The sequence below is a fragment of the Nannospalax galili genome, unplaced genomic scaffold, assembly GCF_000622305.1.
Source record: "Nannospalax galili isolate Female #2095 unplaced genomic scaffold, S.galili_v1.0 scaffold334, whole genome shotgun sequence".
Taxonomy (NCBI): Eukaryota; Metazoa; Chordata; class Mammalia; order Rodentia; family Spalacidae; genus Nannospalax; species Nannospalax galili.
Genome location: NW_008336888.1, coordinates 1,369,073 through 1,389,622, shown reverse-complemented (window position 1 = coordinate 1,389,622; position 20,550 = coordinate 1,369,073). Strand labels below are relative to the sequence as shown.

Here is a 20,550-nt window from a genome sequence, read left to right as displayed (position 1 = left end):
TGTTTGACTATGCCCCATCACCTGGGGTCAGGTGTAACACTTTCCAACTTTTGGCATCATGTCAACACTGAAATAATTTTGGGTTTGGAGGTATTTGGGAATTTTGGAATGGGGACCAACCTAGCCCATTCTTTCTGGACCTAGCCCTGGGCCTCAAATAAGCTGGCCACAAGTGGACCAGTAAAAACTCATGGATTCTCACTGCCTTATTTCCCAAGGGCATGAAGAAGGAACTCAACATACTAACTCCCCATTTCCAATAAAAGCAGTACTAATGTGAGCTGGAGAGATGGCTCAGAAGAGCACTGGCTCTTCTTGTTCATATCCCAGCACCCACATAGCAGCTAACAACCATCCCTAACTCCAGTTCTAGGGGATCCGACACCTCCTTCTGACCTCCTTGGGCACTGCACAACATAGGTGTACACGTGCATGCAATACACTCGTACACATAAAATAAGAATTATTTTTTAAAAAATCCATAACATGCCTTTAATCTCAGCACTAGGGAGGCAGAGGCAAGCAGATCTTTGTGAGTTCGAGGCCAGCCTGGTCTACACAGCAAATTCCAGGCCAGCTGGGGCTACAGGGAGACCCTATCTCAAAAAAAAAAATTAAAAATAAAAAAATTTTTAAAAAAAGAAATGGCCAGGTGTGGTGGCACGTCTTTAATCTCAGCACTTGGGAAGCAGAGGCAGGCAGATCTCTGTTGAGTTTGAGGCCAGTCTGGTCTACCTAGTGGGTTCCAGGACAGCTGGGGCTACAGGAAGACCCTGTCTCAAAAAAAAAAAAAAAAAAAAAAAACCCCAATAAAAAAATAAAAAAAAACCAATACAGGATCCCAAGATATGGTATCCCCTCCAAACCTTCCCCCGACACTTGTGGGCAGGTCTTCCCATCTTAATTAGCCTTGATCAGGTAATCCCCACAGAGGCTAACCTAACTTAGATAATCCTCCACAAGTGTGTAGGAACATTTGATGAACATTTGTTTGTTATGTGACGTGATAGTGTTTAATTTCAACTTGACCAGATCTAGAATCACTTAACACTATCACATCACATAATTTTAGTTGTTTTTGTTTGGTTTATTTGCTTTGCCACATTTGCCCTGCCACATACTCTTTATTGTTTTTATTTTATGTGTATGAGTGTTAATGCCAGCATGTAGGTAAGTGCACCCATGTCATGTAATGCCCACAGAGGACATAAGAGGCTGTCGAATCCCCTGGAACTGGAGTTATGGACAGTTGTTAGCTGCCCTGTGGGTGCTGGGATTCAAACCTGAGGCTTCTGCAAGAACAGTCAGTGTTCTTACCTGCTGAGCCATCTCTCCAGCCTCAACATCTTAAAAAATATTCCAAAAAAAGGCAGGTGTGATGGTGCACTACTTTAATCCCAGCACTGGGAAGGCAGAGGCTGGTGGATCTCTGAGTTCAAGACCCCAACATGGTCTACATATACGGAGTTCCAGGCCACCCAGGGCTACATAGTGAACCCTCTCAAAAAAAAAAAGGCAAATCACCCAGTCAGTTCAATTCTGTGTCTTACATAACTCATGTGTAATTGATCTCAGTGTTCAGCTTAGAATCTTTAGGATGCTGCTTGACTCTGTGGACCCTAAATTATTGCTCCCCCAACAAGAGAACAGAAGCCATGTCATACTTATTTGGTAGCTGCACAGATCTAGTGCAGGTTGGCAGGCACCTCAGGATCAAAGCAAGCATGGAATCAGTTCAGTTGCATAGCATATGACCATCCTAACAGTTTTTCCTGAGGGAAATGGATCTTTCTACAGATTCTGTCACTTTTTCAAAATATTTTCTGCAAAAGTGGTGTTCTCTGAACAATAGGCATAGGGAAAAAAAGTGTATAGAGGATTCTGAAAAACAGATCTTTCCTACAGAGATGCACAGAGCCTCAATTATGCAAATCTGCAGTGGCAATCTGCAGTGGAAGATGTACCTCCTTCCAGATTGGTCAGGAGACCTTTTTCTGGGGACCAGTGCCCCCAGGAATACATTTGAGAAGTGCTGGTAGGCTAGCACTTCCATCACATGGCTTTGGCCTACTGCTCTCAAAGCAGAAGGCCTGCAAATGTGCCCCGTTCCCAGGAATGAGGGTAACAGGCAGAGTGCTATACAGAACGAGGTTAGGTGACTATACACCACTGTCTTGTCCTAGAGTGCTAAATCACAGATGAAGTGACAAACAGCCTAGAAAGCAAATTGTTCCAATGAGCACAGCTGAACATCAGGTGACATTTCCATTTACTGTTTACAGACAACATACTCTTTTCTTCACCTTACTAGAGTTGGACACAGAAAGAGGATGGCTCGAGGAGAAACACCAGCCATTTCATTTGCTCAAGAGGCCAACAGAAGGTCCACTGCGTCTTTCCTAACCTACTGCCACAAAGCCCTTTCAGGCGAGAAAGAGCATTGTGAGTACACACTTCCTGAGGAGCAGCATGGGGATTCTTTTCCTGTCCTACTCAAAGACATCAAGTGAACTATGCAACCGCACTGATGTTTTCACCGTCACCCCAAAGAGGTAACTGTTATGCAGTACAGCCACACTGTCCCAAGCATGCTCCTAACACTAAGCCTACAGTGTTCCTTATAAAAGGAGTGTTAAGATCGAAAAGATAGAAAACCACATATGCCCTCTTTATCTACTTTCTGGAGATTCCCAATGCACACTACCACATGGAAGCTTCCAGAAGTCCTGTAGTAGTAGTAGTAGTAGCAGTAGTAGTAGTAGTAGTAGTAGTAGTAGTAATAAACAATGTTTATTTTTACTTAACCAACGGTTTCTTAACCCATCATGGCTTAACTTTAGGTTAAACAAACAAACAAACAAAAAAATCAACCTGACCTCGGATTGTTTTTTTGTCTTTTTGAGACAGGGTCTCCCTGTAGCCCCAGTTGTCCTGGAACTCACCATGTAGACCAGGCTGGCCTTAAATTCACAGAGATCCGCCTGCCTCTGCCTCTCAGTGCTGGGATTAAAAGCGTACACCACCACACCCGACTTGGATTTTTTTTAAGGTAACATATTTCATAGCACATATTTTAAGAAATGACCCTTTATGACTTTCAGAAATTATCTACAGAAACAAAAAAGTAGTTTTATTTAACTTAAGAAAACTAAGTAACTCCTAGGACCACATGTTGGCCTACAACCAAATGGTCAAGGGATCCTAGCCATAGACTCCTAATGCACTGTCATACACTGAGTTTGCCAGAAAACAGACATCAGCAAACTGTGATTTCTTTATGCTACAAGGTTCACCATGTTGACTCTAGTACAAAATCCAGCAATCCAGGCAGCCTGTGTTTTATGTGCAGAAGCTAGGTATTTATAGTCAGCCTCTCTTCCGCCTCTCTCTCTCTCTCTCACACACACACACACACACACCCATGTCAGTCTCAAACCCAGGGCCTCATACATGCTAGGCAAGCTCTCTACCACTGAGCTACACCCCAACCCCCCTCTTTAGTAACAAATCATTCAACAGTTATTGTTGCTTATCATACAACTGTAAAATTTTTCAAGGAGCCCTCATAGTTCTTTGTTCCTAAGAACAACAAAAAAGGGACAGTAAGATATATAGTTTATAATACTGTTCAGCAATAGTTACACAGGCCAAGAGAATACAATATAAAGCTCTAACTATAAGGATTACACAATTTAGACACAGTACCAGGACAAGAGAAATGGACAACAACCAGGTTACTGGAATGAAGTAAACAGTTCATCACCTGCATAATTACATCATTTTAATTCTTCTTTCCAAGTCATTTCACACTATATTTTAAAACAGAAGGCAGGGAGAGCCAGGACTCTCTAACTGTGGAACTTGGCAAACATAGCTATGATCCAACTAGACTGTGCACCTGCATTCACACCTCAATGGTAATTCTTGCAAACCGATACTGCAGGGAGGCAGGAGGCCGCAACAGTACCAAGCCCCTTGTGGCTGCTGGCTGACTGTACAGCATGTCCAGCAAGCCTGTCACACTAACAAACCCCAGGGCTTCTCCACAGCCAACAGCCATGGAAAAATCTCCCTGTGTGATGAAGCCCAGGAGGACTCTGGAGCAGTGTGAAGTCATTCCAGGGAGGGGGCCTGACCATAGCCCCCGAGTCAGAGCTTCCTGACCAGTGGTCAGCTCCCCCACTGCCAGGCCCATGGAAGCAGTGTCTCGGTTCTGTCTCTTCTCCATTTTCTTCTTTTCTTTCTCTTTCAGAATCAGGCTCTTAAATGGGTCACTGTGTCTGGATTCCTGGGGCCCATGGTAATGGTGATCCTGACTGAGCCGGAACAAGTCCTCCTTGGATGGGACACATATCATGGTGTGTGGCTCGGGGCTGCCCTTCCTGAGCAGAGACAGACTGACCCACACCAGGGCCCTGGGGAAGGGGGTCAGGATAGACAAGCAGGCCTCTGTGGTCAGTTCTTGCTGGTCTCTGCAAGGAGCCCGCCTATCCCCAGAACTGGGCCCACACCAGGCAGACAGTTGCTTCAGTAATTTTCTATTCCTAAATGAAGTAAGAGACACACATTTGAGGAAAAATATGCAATTAGAAAAATCTGAAAAAAAAAAAAGAAAAATCTGCTATTGCTACAGTTAATTTCATATTTTTATACAGTATGTGGGAAAGTATCAAAATTCTAATTTTTAAAAAATCTAAAACACTATATTTTAGTACCAATATTTTTCTTTTCATGTGCTTGCCATTCCAAAACCAAAAGACTAAGGGTTTAAGAAACTGAGGGCAGAGAAGTAATAAGATTGATGGAAAAGTAAGATAGACTTTAGGATTATAATCAAGGTGAGAATTTTGTGAAAAAAGAAGGATGTGAAATTAAGATAAACCAGGCAAGAAAAAGGAGCATTTTTAAAAATGAGAGCACACTTTAGAGTACTTCGAGCAGAGCTGAGCTGGCAGGAGGGCAGAGCTCAATGCACAGGAGCTGCCACAGGCCACACTACACTCAACGGCTGCTGGCCCACCAGATCCAGGAACTCCTAAGAACTGAAGAGCTCTGATTCACTGATGGAAAGCACAGACAGCTCGCTCCATGTACCAAAGTTCTTCATGTCAGGGTCACATACTTTTTTGTGAGCAAAGGCTAAATAAAATGGGCCATAGGGAAAAACTGCCTTGGTTTAGGACAGTATTTTCATTTCATTAGCTGGTATCATGCCTCAAATATTAAGCTGTTGCCTGGGCCTTCCATGAAACATCAAAGAAAACAGCTCTCCTTTTCAGAAAGCCATCCACTAGGTTTGACACAGATGGTAACTTTCACATCCTGTAGCTGTCCAATATAAAACAATGCAAAATGGATCTGGAAACTGCCTTCACTTACCTAAGAACACAGAGTTGGCTACTAGTGGCAGCAACGTGGTTCTCGGTAGCAACCTGTTCCAGGACCTTCTCTGTCCCTGCCTGGTCTTGACACCCTGTGTCCATGGCTTCTGGCTCTGTGAGCTGGTTTTCAGATATACCTGCCTCAGTAGATGAATGATGGATCTTCCCAGGCACAGGAGCACAAGGCACCTTGTGTCTTCTTAGGTCACTCTTCTCACCACCGGGAGTGGAAGCTATAGGAGATGCCTCTGGAGTCTGAACCCTGGACTCCCAGTCCTGAGTCAGCTGCTCCCAAGGACAGCGGAAGGGTGCCAGCGTGCCAAGCTTAACGTAATTGGGCCTTTTGGCAGGAGGGCGTCTAATGAAAAATCAAAAAGAATCAATTTAAACAATCAGAAGAGTGGAGAATTAAGACATCAACCAACAGACTCGCAAAAAAGGCTTTCCGAGGAATGAACAAAAAAGAATAACCATCTCTACTTTTCTTTGGTCTTTTAACAGATAATATACCCACAAAGTAGCCCCGTGTGGCCGCTTTACCATTTACAACGGCTCGCAGTACCATTCCTGAGAACAGGAAGTGTGTGGTGCCCCTGCAGTTGGGCAATGCTGTCCCTGCGGATTTATATGGCTCTAAGGTCAAGGTTACAGTGAGACTGCTCTCATTCCTGACCTTGTGTCCCTGCCACCCTCCACAGTATATCCTTCCAGAGACAGCTTATGCCCACACAAGTACCTGTGTACACATTCTTTCTTTTCACTCATTGTTACACAAACAGTAGCTTCCTAGATACAGTACATTTGCTTTACTTTTTTTAAAATTATTTTTATTTTATGTGTATGCGTGTATTGCCTGCATGTAGGTAAGTGCACCCATGTCATGCAATGCCCGAGTAGGTCAGAAGAGGCTGTCGGATCCCCTGGAACTGAAGTTACGGACACTTCTTAGCTGCCATGTGGGTGCTGGGACTCGAACCCGGGTCTTCTGCAAGAACAACCAGTGTTCTTAACCGCTGAGCCATCTCTCCAGCCCCACTGCTTCACTTTATTTTATGTGTATGAGGGTTGTGCCTGCATGTATGTAAATGCACCTGTGTTGTGCAATGCCCACAGAGGCCAAAAGAGGACATCAGATTCCCTGGAACTGGAGTTAAGAACAGTTGTTAGCTGTCATATGGGTACAGGGAAAGAAATCCAGGTCCTTTACAAGAGCAGCCAGTGCTCTTAACCACTGAGCCATCTCTCCAGCACCCCCACTCTTTTCACTTAATAATACATCAACCTCCCTCATTTTTTGTAAAATGCTGTAAATAATCTTATTCCACCATAAAAATGCTCCCCGATCAATAGACAGTCCTCCATTAAAAGACAATTTGTCTTAGCTCAGAAAATTGTTATTGAATATGTCAATGCTGTTGTAATGAAATGCTTCTTCTAAGTATGTGGTTATTAAATAAATTTTAAAAAAAATAAAAAAATTTTTAAAAAGGCAATTTGGTTATTTTCAAGTTTTCGCTTCTACAATACTGTAGTGAATGATCTTGAAGCCCAAACACATCCATAGGATAAGTGCCTGGTGGTGAGAGCAAAGAATATCAGCAATTTTCAGCGTTGCCAGATACTTCCAAACTGCCTGCCACTGGAGTGATACCCACTGACCTTTCCAGCAACGCATAAATGAGCCAGAAAAGCAAGGTCATTCTAGTCTGGAGAATTCATGGACTGTGTTCTCGGGCTGAATGATAGTCAGCCGCACGCACACCTGCCCATTTACTTCCTACTGTGAGCAGTATCCTAGGGTCTCACATGGAAACAAACCCTAATCAATTTCCAAGCCTAGAGCCTCCGCTTTACTGCTCTCAGGTGGAGCCCAGTGTGTACTCTACCCTCCAAAGAGATGCAGTATTTGGGTGTACCAAAATACACCCCCAGATTACCTGCCCTGCCAGGAGACCCTTTTAAATTCAAATTCAAATTCAAATCTCCAGCTTGCTCCCTTAAATGGAAAACTCACCTTAGTCACAGTGTTTGTGATGCTACAATTTGGTGCAGTGGAACACAATATTCTTCATACCTCAGTTTTATAGATCCATATAGTATAAACAAAATAAAAAGTCATGTTTGAAATGACAACTGATGATTTCCTACAATTGAAAGAAAAGATACTCTAGAGCAGCAGAAGCAGTTCCTCGTTGGAGCTGAGCAAAGCAGTAAGAACGCAGGATCCCAAGGAAGAAGGTGCCAATTCTGCTTAGGACTTAGGAGAAAAAAATCTCTTTGGCTTGAGGTGTAGCTCAGTAGTAGAGCTCTCATGTAGCATGCACAACAACTTGGGTTCAATCCTCAGCACCACACGCATGTACACACACACACACACACACACACACACACACACACAACTTCATCCCATTAAAAATAAAAAAGATAACTTTATTCCATTAAAAAGTAACTATAAGCATTTTCCTAAAACTTCCTATTTAGATTGACACCAGCTATTTAGATACACTGGTGATGGGGTAGAGGGAGTTCACGTTTGATCCATTCTCTCTGCTCTCAGTATATGACAGTATGGTAGCAGTTAAGGTCTAGGTCAGAAACAGCCTACTGTTTTAAAGCACTCTTCAACAAAGCACTCTTCAACTTGAAGCTGACATAATTAAGAAAAGCTGGAAGAACGGCAATAACTAATGGATTACTAAACAATGACTGTGCTGCTCCAAGTGATTTATATATTTAACTTCTCTTCTTCCTGAGCATAAGGAAGGTTAGGGCTGCACACCCTAACCTTCCTTGTGGGCCAAAAGGGTCACCAGAATACAAGTGCAAGTGACATACTGACCCCTTCTAGGCTTGATCTGAATTCCTCCACATGCCATCCCTCCAACTCATACCCCCAGTTGTATACAAAAACCTGAGGCCTTGGGGAAATGGCAAAAACCACATGAAGGAAGTCCCCAGTCTCTGAAACGCCAGGCTCCGATCAAAAATACCACACTCAACTACTAGAGCAAGAACTGAGCAAAAACGGGTGTGGTGGCACATGCCTTTAATCACTGCACACAGGAGGCGGAGGCAAAGACCAAAAAAAAAAAGGAGAAAAAAGAAGAAAATTAATAAATGGACAAATTTAAAAAGACACAAAATGGTGAAAAGCACATTGAAAGAATCCAACCTCACTAGTTAGTAAGTTGAAATGGTAAGATTCCACTTTTCACCTACCAGTTTATAATATTAAAAGACAATCCATGTTGGTGAAAGTGTGAGGAATTCCCTCACTCAGTACAGACAACTGGGCAGGACAAGTGCTCCAAAGGAACTCAGGAAAGGGATTTAGGCAAGGTCTGTGCTTGCTCCTACAGCCCCTCCTCGGGATCAGCAGCTTCTCTCTCACCATCCATGCCAGGGGCGGGTGGGTGGCCTCCAGATAAGGCCAGGCCACCTTTCTCCTCCCTTGACACCTAGACCCATTGTCCTGAACCACAAGCCACCAGCTTGCACTCTGTTGTCAGGTCCTCTATCAGCTTCCCTCATGCCCCCTTTCACCTGCTGCACAGCCTTCCCTCCACCTCGAGACACTGTTTCCAGCAGCCTCTGCATCTCCTTCATCATCCACCACAGACCTTGGCTACAGTACCTTAGCTTCTGCTACACCCACCTCAAGCACCCTCACGCTTCCATGCACCTTAGGTTTGGTCATTGCTAACACTACCTGCACTACCTTACGATAGCAAGAGTAATCAATGCCTCCTAATTTACAACCCCCTCACCCCCTCAATCCATCAATGATGGGAACCTTCTAATCATCTACACTATTTCCTCACTGCTCTCCTCTACTCCCTTACTCCTCTCTATGAACTTAAGAGTCAATGGTGCACGTGACAGTCCTTCACCTACACATGTCCTCCTCTCCCTGCACCTAGAAAAGCCCATCCTCATTACAGCAACTCTTCTATGGCCCCATGTTGGCACCTGATTGGCAGAACACAGCTGACTCAGGAATATGCAGTATTTCTGAATGCTCTTCCTTTAGAAACACAAAACTCAACTGGATGCTCTCTGATACTTCTTACAGATCTCTTCTATTTCTTCAGTCAATTCAATCTTCCACTCTCCTAGAAAACTGTTTGCAACTCCTCTCTTCACATCTCTGACAGCCCCTCTCCAGTTCTTGTATTAACAGGTAACCTCACCTCTTTGTTCACTGAGATGGATGGCACTAACAATCCAGAATCCACCAATCTCCCCACTACCACTGCATCTGCCTAGTCTGTGTTCAGACTGCAGGGTCCTGTTAATAGAAAAACTGAATCCAAAACTGTCAGATGTTGCCCCTCCACCAAGCACTGGAACCTAGTACCTCTTCCCTATTCATCAGGAGTTCAACCCTTGTATTTTAGCCTTCCTCCCTGCTTTTGGATCCCTCACCAGCCTAGCAATGTGCTTCCATCAAGAACTGGGGCTGGAGAGAATGGTTCAGTGGTTAAAAGCACTTGCTGCTCTTCCAGAGGACCTGAGTTCAGTTCCCAGCACCCCTGTCAGGTGGCTCACAGCTGCCTGTAATTCTAGCTCCAGGGGATCAGACACCCTCTTCTGCACTCCATCAATATACACACATATAGCATTCACTCACACAAATACACATGCATACACATAAAAAAACAACAACAACAAAAAAACAGGCCTAGAGAAATGGCTCAGCAGTTAACACTGGCTGCTCTTGCAGAGGACCCAGGTTTGGTTCCCAGCACCCGCATGGGGGCTCATAACTGTAACTCTAGTTCTAGGGGATCTCGTGGCTTCTTCTGCCCTCCACAGGTATGTACATGATGCAATTACACACATGAAGGCAAAACACTCGTATACATAAAATAAAAAATAAAATCTTAAAAAAAGAATAAAGGCACCTTGGCGACAGCACTAGGTGGTAAGACTGCAGCTGAAGACACAACTCTGGTTGTCAGACCCAGAGGAATGAAGCTGGAGCTGAGCTGGAGGCTCTTCCCTGCCGGCTAGCACTCAAGGTGCCGAAGGTGATATGCAGGCTGCTGGGGGAGGAAAGCCAAACAGTCTTACCCAGTTGTGCACCCTGAAAACTACAATGCCAATCTACCTGGCCAGATATGCCCAGTGGTTGCCATAGAGGCGTAACTGTTTTCTGACTGGATTTAAGACCTGCTCCATAGGACAGAATACACGCCAGGTACTATATACCTGGTTAAAAGCCTACGGCTGGGAAGGCCACAGGTCCAGGGATCGGGGAGGGAAGAAGATCTACTACTGATATTCAGTTACACAGACCTGCAGTCCAAACTGCTCAATATGTATGTTTATGGTTACAGACTACTATTGCTCTCAGCCTTGGCAGAGAAGCTTCTTTTTGCAGTGGGTAGTAGTTAACACAGTCATAACTGGTCAAAGTGCTGAGACTAAGTGACTGTTGAGTGCTTAGACATAACAGAACATCTCTATTACCCTCCTCCAAGGCCCAGGGAACATCAAAGAAAAGAGGGCAGGAAGATTATAAGAGCTGGAGGATGGAGAGGAATGTGATGAAATGTCTTTTGGATATGACATGGGTATGGCACTCATGAACACACAGAGGCTGTGGCTACCTGCACTAGATAAGCCAGCCAAAATTCCAGTATGAATGTGGGAAGAGCTCAAAGGCCCTGCCCCTCTCTGAAGAGCTATGCAGGTAATGGTTCCCAGGGAAGGGGGAGTCATTTTCTTCAGTGGTAGAGCTACTGGTAAGTTGACTGTGCTCCAATAAACAGCCCCCTACCCATGTTCAAACAAGCAACCTTAATTAAACTCAGTGAGTCACACCAAAAAGACATAAAAGGAGGAGAAGACTAGCTTGGAAGAAGGGGGTCAGTGGGAGTGGGAGGGGGAATAAGAGAGAGCAATGGGGGATGAATATGATCACAATGCATTGTATAGATGTATGAAATGTCAAAAAATAAAAGTTAAGTTGGGCATGGTGGCGCACACCTTTAATCCCAGCACTTGGGAGACGGAGGCAGAGGCAGAAAGGCCAGCCTGGTCTAAATAATAAGTTCCAGGCCAACTGGGGCTAACACACACACACACACACACACACACACACACACACACACACAGGCTTTAAAAAAAAAAAGAACAAGGATAAAGGTTCCATAAAGCCAGAGATAGCTGTCTACCCTGTGCATGCTGAAGCCACAGTGCCTGGAATGGTGTTGGACTTAACAGTAGGCTTTTAAATAAGTGTGTATTGAGTGAAGGAATGAATGAGTCAGGCAAATGATGCACCTAGAAGGATGTCCCCAGGGCACAGGGCAAGAAACCAGAAATAGCCTAAAGACCACTGATAAAATACAGTATATTCACACCACAACCTCAGGGAATCACTCAAAGTTCTATTTTGTGTATGAGCTGGTGAGCTGGGACTCATGGGTAAATCTGGCCTGCTATCTATTTTTATATGATCCATGAGCTAAAAATGGTTGAAAAAGCAAAAGAATCATATTTCATGGCACATAAAAATTAGATGAATTTCAAATGTGAGTGTCCACATGTCAGCTGCGGTTGGAACTTAGCCATGCTTACTTTTGTTTCTATGTCATCTGTGACTGCTTTTATGCCGCGGTGGCAAAGCTGAGTAGTTATTATGGAGACCAAAGTTCTCAAAGTCAAAACTGTTTATCATTCGGCCTTCTACCCAAAAAGTCTGCCAATATTTGGTTTAAAAATTCTGTTTATTGATGTGGAAAAACTATTCAACACAATATATCATTAAATAAAAAAGGCAGATTTCAAGATATATATACTTTTTATTTTATTTTATTTATTTTTTGTGTGTGTGTGTCTTTTTGAGACAGGGTCTCTCTGTAACCCCAGCTGTCCTGGAACTCACTATGTAGACCAGGCTGGCCTTGAACTCGCAGAGATCCGCCTGCCTTTGAGTGCTGGGACTACAGGCATGAGCCACCACGCCCGGCCTTCAAGATATATTTTTATTTAGAAAAATTTGTACCTATGAAAAGCATACATAAAAGTCTAAATGATGAGAAATATTCTCAATTAGACAACCTCAGCTACATAGCACAGGAGGCACAAGGACATACAGCAAAGCACTGAGAAGCCAACAGTCCAGGACCAGGTCACAGGGTCACAATGCACCCTCTCAGCCATTTATCTGTCTGCCACTCAACAGACAAAGCCAGGCAGACCTCTGCTGTCCTGTGTGTGCGGTAACAGGCAGGAGACCCAGCTTAGCCCTCATGGGGCTCACAGTGAAGGAACTATAACGTTCAATTATTCACTCATTCACCAGACAACAAAAGTTAGTGAGGCCTAGTGTGCACCACTTGTGGCTAGACACCACCGGCACAACAACAAACAAGAGACAGAGAGTTTCTGTGTTTCCAGAGCCTAGAATCTAGTGGGAACACAGGTTCCTAACTGGTGGTGGTTTGAATGAGGATGTCCCCTAGTTGGTGGTACTGTTTGGAAGGATTAGGAGGTACATACTTGATGAAGGATGTCATATGCGGTGGGCTCTAAGAATTGATAGCTTTACCCCATTTCCAGTCTTTCGTTGTTTTTTATGCCTGCTGGAGGATTTGAACTCTCGGCTTTCTGCCCCAGATGCCTCCTGCCATGCCTCCCATTGCCATGATGGACTCTCATTTGAACTGTTAGCCCAATAAACCCTTCCTTTCATAAGTTGCCTTGGTCATGATGTTTTATCACAGCACCAAAAAGGTCATTAATACACTAACATTCATATGGACTTCTTTATACGCTCACCTCCAACGAAAGAAAAGGAAAAAAGTCTAGAAGAACAGACACCAAAATATAAAAACGTTTATCTCTTTGGATGGCAGAACTGTACCGCTTTATAAGGTATTTTACCTATTTTCATAGTTTTGTCAAATTTTAATAAACAGGTACTACTTCTAAAATCAATTTTTTAACAGTACAATTTCCACAGGAGTGGAGATGGGGACAAGGGGAGTGAGAATCTATTAGCAAGTGTCTGAAACTCATGTCTGCAGCTCAAATGTCCATTACTGAAGTCAACAACCAGTCAAAAGAAAGTCTGTAACCCAGGTGGGCCTATAAGGTCAGACAAAATAAAAATCTCCCAACTACAGTAGGACCTTCTTAGCTATTTCTTGGTAATACAGAATGCAAGGAAAGGCCTATGAAGGCTCCACATTGCACAGAGGGTTCCTGAAGCCGCCCCCAAATCACTAGGAAGCACGAGTAGGCACTTCTCATCCCGTGACACAGCCAGACCACAGAGAGCAGTTCCTTACCTTCTGTACTTTTCAAGAAGATCCTTGGCTTGCTCATCAGCAAACAGAACCCCAGCAAGACAGTCTGGGAAATCGCCTGGGATGTTAGGTGACCTTTTATACTGAAAATGCACTGCAGTTTCTTTTAAGCCCCCAACTCTTGCACCTCGATAGATCTAAGAGATATGAAATTGCTTAATTGTCTGTACAGGGGAAATGAGAAATAATCTAAGTGCTGTCAAAAGGAAAATGGATCAGTATGTTGTGGGATAATCCTGTAAGTAATAACACATAATACACTACACAATAGTAAAAATGAATGAAATGGAACTTCATCAATCAACAAAGAAAAACCTCAATACCAAGTGAATGCATCAGGTTGCAAAAGCATAAAGTGAGGCATATAGGTTAAAAACATCAAATGTACTTTACTGACATACGAGCATTTGATAAAAGAATAAGAATCTGCACAGTGGTAACAAACACCAAAACCAGAATGGAGGGGAAGGTGAGACTTGTGTTAGGAGGGGAGGTGAGACTGGTGTGAGGGACATGGGGTACTGCCAATGAATCTATGTTTAATTTCTCAAGCAGAATGGCAGGCCAAAGGTATAGAGCCATTTGCTATATGGGTGTCTTATCTTTTCTGTAGGACTGAAACAATCCCTAATTGTCTGGGGATACAGCTCAGTGACAGAGTGCTTGTCTCACCTGCCTAAGGCCTTCCATTTGATCCCTACTACTGCAAAAAACAAACAAAAACATTCTTAAAATATAAGTGGAATGACATAAAATATTTCTACTCCTAAATGATTAATTGAATGTTTCTTGCATGAGGCATAACTGCTGAAAATTAATTACCTGTATAAATTTAAGTCTGATACTAACACAACTTTTATAATATATAGCAAAGTAATACTTAAACAGAAAAGAAAAAAAAAAAACCACAAAAGATTGTGTGTGTGCCTGCATGTGTGTGTGCATGAGTGTGTAAACACCGTGGCATCTGTGTGGCGGTTAGAGGACGATTCTGTGAGTCGGTTCATTTTTTTCACCTTTCTATGGGTTCTAGCAATTGAACTTAGGTCACCAGACTTGGCAGCAAATGCCTTTACCTGCTGAACCATCTTGTCAGCCCTCAGCAGGTTTTATTCATGAGACTGACTCCAGGGACTACCCTTATAAAGTATTCTATATCAGATATCGTACCTCTAAAGGACAGAAATATCCCACTCAGAGTCTAAAATGCACATAAAGCCTAGAAAACTTTTAGCATTTACTTCTATCATGCATATATTTTAAGTATTGTTAACTAATATTAGCTGGAATCCAAAGGTAACTTACAAATGGAATCCAGAAAGCCATGCCCCAGCCCTTCGGGAGGAGGACATCCCAGCCACTTCCCCAGCCCAGGCGGTCCTCGCCAGTCAATTTTCCCGGCTGCTGAATCAAAAGTATAGGTATCTTGGATTCATGAGGCCCTAAAACAAGCTGTGATCCAGGCACCAGCAGTTCACTTCTCATCCGGTTTAAATCCTAAAGAGGAAGAAAAAAAAATCAATACAAAGAGCTACTGTCTTCCAGGGGATCCTATTGAGTCTCCCTATGAGCAAATGTATAAAGTTAAATGTTCTTTTTTTTTTTTTTTGGTCTTTTTGAGACAGGCTCTCCCCTGTAGCTCCAGCTGTCCTGGAACTCACTGTGTAGACCAGGCTGGCCTTGAACTCACAGAGATCCACCTGCTCTGCCTCCCAAGTGCTGGGATTAAAGGCATTCGCCACCACTCCCAGTGTTAAATGCACTTTTAAAAAGGAAAACAAAAGGTTCTGAATGAAGAAAGCTGAGCCACTATAATAAAAAAAGTACCCTTTCCATAAAGATTTTTTCAGTGTACAAGGGCTTTGGTAGAAAAAGCCAAATTACTTTAAATTTGCTAAGTCTGGGCTAGAGTATATACTAAAAGACCCAAAGTTAAATTCTTTATGCTCAATCTGCTAATCTCATAAATCAAAACTAATCATACTTTGATCCTCTATCCCTTGTATTTTTATTAAGATTTGTTGTCATTAAGTCATTAAGTCAAAGAGGTACAAAAATTAATAGCAACTTCTCAAAAATGAGCAATTGGGAAAAACACTCTGGCTCTCAAGAACATTCCTGATCAGGCGTTAATGATTTAGAAGAGATACAATAAATCATTTGTCAGTGGAACATACAGAGTGGACAACATCCTTTCAGACTTTGCCAACTGTACAGAGATACCCAGGAGGGGAAAGGCACAGGGGCTGAGTTCCGAGACACATAGGCAGTACTGGTTCCTCAGCTGAGCACCACATAAGACCCTATATCCTCGCTTTGCTCTAACTGCAGCCTCACAAACACCCCTTCAAGCCCTGGTCTTTTGACCTTTGCTGGAGCTTTAACTATCATTTATGTATTGATCGCTCATCCCACAGTATTTTTCCCATCAGCCCCAAACTTCCCACCTGGAATTGAGGCCTGTCTCCCAGCCACCTGCTCCCAGGAAGTGCACAGACTCTAAAGTACCCCACCTTCCTCACCACCATTCTCTTCTGCACTCCTCATCTAGATGAATGATTCCACAAATCCCACAGCTCATTCATTCATCCATGCAAATGTTTACTGAGTACCTCTTGGGTACAAGGTAGTTTTCTAGAACCCAGGAATACAGCAGTGAACAAGTCAACATGGCTCGGGCTCTCTTTTAGCCGAGATCCTAAAGCTGAACTAGCCAACCACAAGTCCTCCAGAAATATGTACTGAACCCCCTTTACTCCAGCCACATTGCCACAATGCAGATTGCCACCATGTCCTATACACATTTTTTTTTCTTTTACACTTATTTATTTTGTGTATGTGTGTATGTGAGTGGACATGTATGTGCCATGGCACACATGTGGAGTTTCAGTAGTTGGCTCCTCTTGCTCTGTGTGGGTCCCAAGGATAGAACTCTGATCAATGGGCTTAGCAACATGTACCTTGTCCCACCAAACCATTTCGCCAGCCCTTATCTAGAGTATTGGAAGGGTCTTTTTTAAAGCTATCCAACCCCATCTTCTCCCTAGTTCTCCTGTCCCTCATGTGCATCTTCAGTTTGACCTTCCCTCCACTTGATCACTAGAGTGAAATCCAGTCTTAAAACCTTCAATGATGCCCATATACTCGGTTCAAATCTTTAAAATGTCTTGAAGCCTTTCATGCTGTAGCCATTACATATCTCTTCAGCATCCTCTCTTGCCCCACTATTGACTCTCAGCTTCTGACCTACCTGGGGATGTATGAACACATCATCTGGGTTCAGGCCTGGGCCTCTGTACAGGCTGTTCTTACTTCCTGAAATCCTTTCCCCAGCCTTGATCCCACCCCGAGAGGTCTGGCTAACTCTGACTCCCACCTGCGAATAAGTTCAAATATCAGCTGCTTCATATAGGAAGCCAACCTGAGGTCTCTAGTCATTCCTTAAGACTTCTTCAATGCCCTATCATCTATCCCAGCATCTAATATGATGCCCAGCTCTGGTAGGAACACCATCATTATGAACTTAAAGGCAGAATATTTAAGGAGAAAAAAACAATAAAAAAGATAAAAACAGCCGGGCGTGGTGGCGCACACCTTTAATCCCAGCACTCGGGAGGCAGAGGAAGGCAGATCTCTGTGAATTCAAGGCCAGCCTGGTCTACATAGTGAGTTCCAGGATAGCTGGGACTACAGGGAGACCCTTTCTCAAAAAAGACCAAAAAAATAAATAAATTTAAAAAAAATAAAAACATATTTAAACCATGAGATATTCCACTTCAGGAAGTCTTTGCACTTTTTCTAGAAATTCTTCATTCACACACACACACACATAAATCACAGTATATATCACAAGAATCAGTAAGTTGTTGGAAAAAAAATCAAAGGAAGTCAGAGGGCTCTGTGAAACATATCAGCACTTTGTGGGGTCTCTAGAACAAAGAGTAGCCCCTGTCATTCACGGTTTGACCAGTAGTCCTGTCATTATTAGTTACCTGATCCGAGATTTTATTCTCTGTGACACTCTTACAGATATCTTGGTTCCAGATAAAGCTACGTGTACACTCCACAGGCACACCCTCCAGAAGCAGCTGTCTAACTTTCTCATTATCTAAGAAGGAAAAGAAACAGCCTTCAAACCACACTCTTAGACCAGTTACATCAAACTCTACTACTAGCAGTAGAACTTTAATGACAAGAAAGCATTTACAGGCATTTACTCAGAAGAACTGCCTTGACAAGACAAGAACTAAGTTATTCTTATAATTGGTTTCCTAGTCCATGAAACAGCCAAGGCTGTTGAAGGTTTTTCCTCTGTACTTTTGAGCACAGATACACAATTACAACATGAGTGAGCTGCTTCTACATAACTAACTCCACATTTAGGATAATCAAATCCTTGGAGACCATTTTCTTCAGCTGCCATTTATCTCAAGACTCTGGTAACTAATTTTTACTGAGCTATTTATTACTGTCTGTCAAATACTTTCCTCTGTTCCTTTAAGGTGATCATATTTTTGTGGATGATATTGCTTTATCCCTTTGAACAAGCTGCACCATGTTAGAAAGTGCCCTACTGAAGACAGAGGAGTTTCAGTGAGAAGCAACTTACACGGGTATGAGACTTCTATATGAAGTCATTTAATTGCTACAAGGAAAAAAGTCTGTTTCAAATCTAATTTTGTTGGACTGAAAAAACTAAAAATTTTTTTAAAGATAATCCATGATTACCTTTTGGCTATTACTTTGGCTTTTGTTCCAAAACAGCACCACAGAAACATCACTCAAAAGTACATACCTGTATGGGTCTGCTGGCTGGAGAAAAAATAAGTTGGAAGTGACCAAGCAACAGTGTGACCGGTTTGAGGGAAAAACAAAGTTGTGTAAAATTAAATTGGTGAAAGATTTGCGAAAAAACTGCAGATATGCAGCAATCCCTTCCATAAACTGCTCTTCCTTATGAAATACCAACTAACAGCACCTTAAGTAGCAGTGCTGTGCTGGGAAGGTTCACATTGCCTGTGTAGGAGCAACAACCTCTATTCCCCAAAGCCCTAGTCTATCTACCAAGAATGCTCTCCCATGGAGCCAACCACACACGAGGAAAAGAATTAAGATATTATTCAGACTGAGTTGCAGATGAGAGAAATAGCTAATTACCAGGGAACAAAAGCACAGGAAGTGCTACCCCATCTTCATATACTCTAGATGATGCACTCCTACTTAGCACCAAAAAGGAATGAGCTGCCAAGTCACAAGAGGACATGGAGAAACTTCAGGAACACAGCACTCAGCCAATCTGAAAAGGCTATGCACCGCATTTCCAACTCGGTGTCAACTAGAAAAGGCAACACTTAGTAACAAGTAAAAGAGGGTTAACAGGGAAGGAAGCCACAGCCTTCCAAAATTCTCTCTGTGCAGAAATGTGCAGGCCAATCTAAGGTTCCTAGCTGGTTATTAGTTTTTCTCTTCCCAAAAGCAGAAACAGAGAAACTGCAGCAAAACACCATGACTGAGTACTCTCACGTGTCAACTGCTGCTTTAAGAGTGTTTACAAGCTCTGGGCAAAGGAAGGGGTGACTAGCCACCTGCCACTCTGGACTCTTTCATGCTTTGGTGGAATAATCAAGGTCATGCAGCCAGAGAATGCTCAAGGGGGAAGATTAAAATGAGCCTATGTTGGGCATGGTAGCCCATGCCTTTAATCCCAGAACAAGGGAGGCAGCTGAGGGTTCAAGAACAGCCTGGTTTAGATAGCTAGGTCCAGGCTAGCCAAGGGTACACAGTGAGACGCTGTCTCAAAAAACAGCCTACGAATCTATCAACACAATGTAAGTTCAGTATTTTCTTTCTTCCTGTTTTTCATTTATGGCTAAGGATGGAACTCAAGGAAAGCCTGGGTACATGGTTACAAAGCACATACTTGGCATGTTTGGTACCACTCCCAGGTCTCATGTAAAGTATGTTCTCTGACAGACAAGGATCAGCTCAAATAATCTATCGAAGCACATCAGCAATTGCTAAGGACAGCAAATAAAGTATAGACAAACAGTCCAGATTTGGCTTGAGGTTTTTTTGTTTCCTTTTTCCAGTGCTAGGGCTTGAACCCAGATCTGTGTGATACTAGGCAAGAGCTCTACCACCAAGCTACCCCTCTGGCACCATACTGGTGTTTTAAAATCTCACCTAGAAAACTAATTACCTACATAGAAAACTGCTGTTAATGACATGGAAGACTTCTAAAAACACATTACTATTTAACTCATACTTAAGCAAATGATCAAGTAAACTTTTTCAAAGCATCTGAGAATAGACATCATCACTCAAGTTCTTCAGCTACCTTCCCTTTTTAAAAAATTTATTTTGATTTTATGTGTATGAGCGCTTCACCGGCATGTATGTAAGTACACCAAATTTGTGCAAGGCCTGTGGAGACCAGAAGAGGGTAGGGTGTTGGTTCCCCTGGAACTGGAGTGACAGATGGTTATTAGCTGCCATGTGGATGCTGGGAACCTAATCCTGGTCCTTTCTAAGAACAAGTGCTCTTAACCACTGAGCCATCTCTCCAGCCCCAGGTACCTTTGCTTTTAAAAGTCAACTAATTTCTAGAAGAAATTTGCACAAGAAAATAAGAAGCTAGTTATCCAAAGGAGGTAAACCCTTCCTTATGGTTTAAGTAGCACTGAATTGATTTTGTTGTTGTTTATGTCAAAATAGGCAGAGAAGAACTTCACATACACCGACTGCAACTGGCACAGGAAATTAGGTTTAGATCATTTTGATATTAAGCTTCTTCCAAAGATTAATATTTTAATTGACCCAGCCTGGGGGGGGGGTCAAAATATACTTCTACC

At 42.9% G+C, this 20,550-nt stretch overlaps 1 protein-coding gene across 1 annotated transcript in view; it reads right to left on the bottom strand.

The window, feature by feature from the left end:
* Positions 1 to 3,091: 3,091 nt before the first annotated feature.
* Pop1 (POP1 homolog, ribonuclease P/MRP subunit) overlaps positions 3,092 to 20,550 on the bottom strand; it is a 40,800-nt gene continuing 23,341 nt past the window's right edge. Inside the window, exons 12-16 of the mRNA XM_008831542.3 lie at positions 17,692 to 17,807; positions 15,005 to 15,196; positions 13,682 to 13,836; positions 5,380 to 5,739; positions 3,092 to 4,544 (exon numbers count right to left, since the gene is read on the bottom strand). Coding sequence (XP_008829764.1) covers positions 3,905 to 4,544; positions 5,380 to 5,739; positions 13,682 to 13,836; positions 15,005 to 15,196; positions 17,692 to 17,807 — 1,463 coding nt within the window. The 3' untranslated portion in view covers positions 3,092 to 3,904. The remainder of the gene's footprint in view (positions 4,545 to 5,379; positions 5,740 to 13,681; positions 13,837 to 15,004; positions 15,197 to 17,691; positions 17,808 to 20,550) is intronic.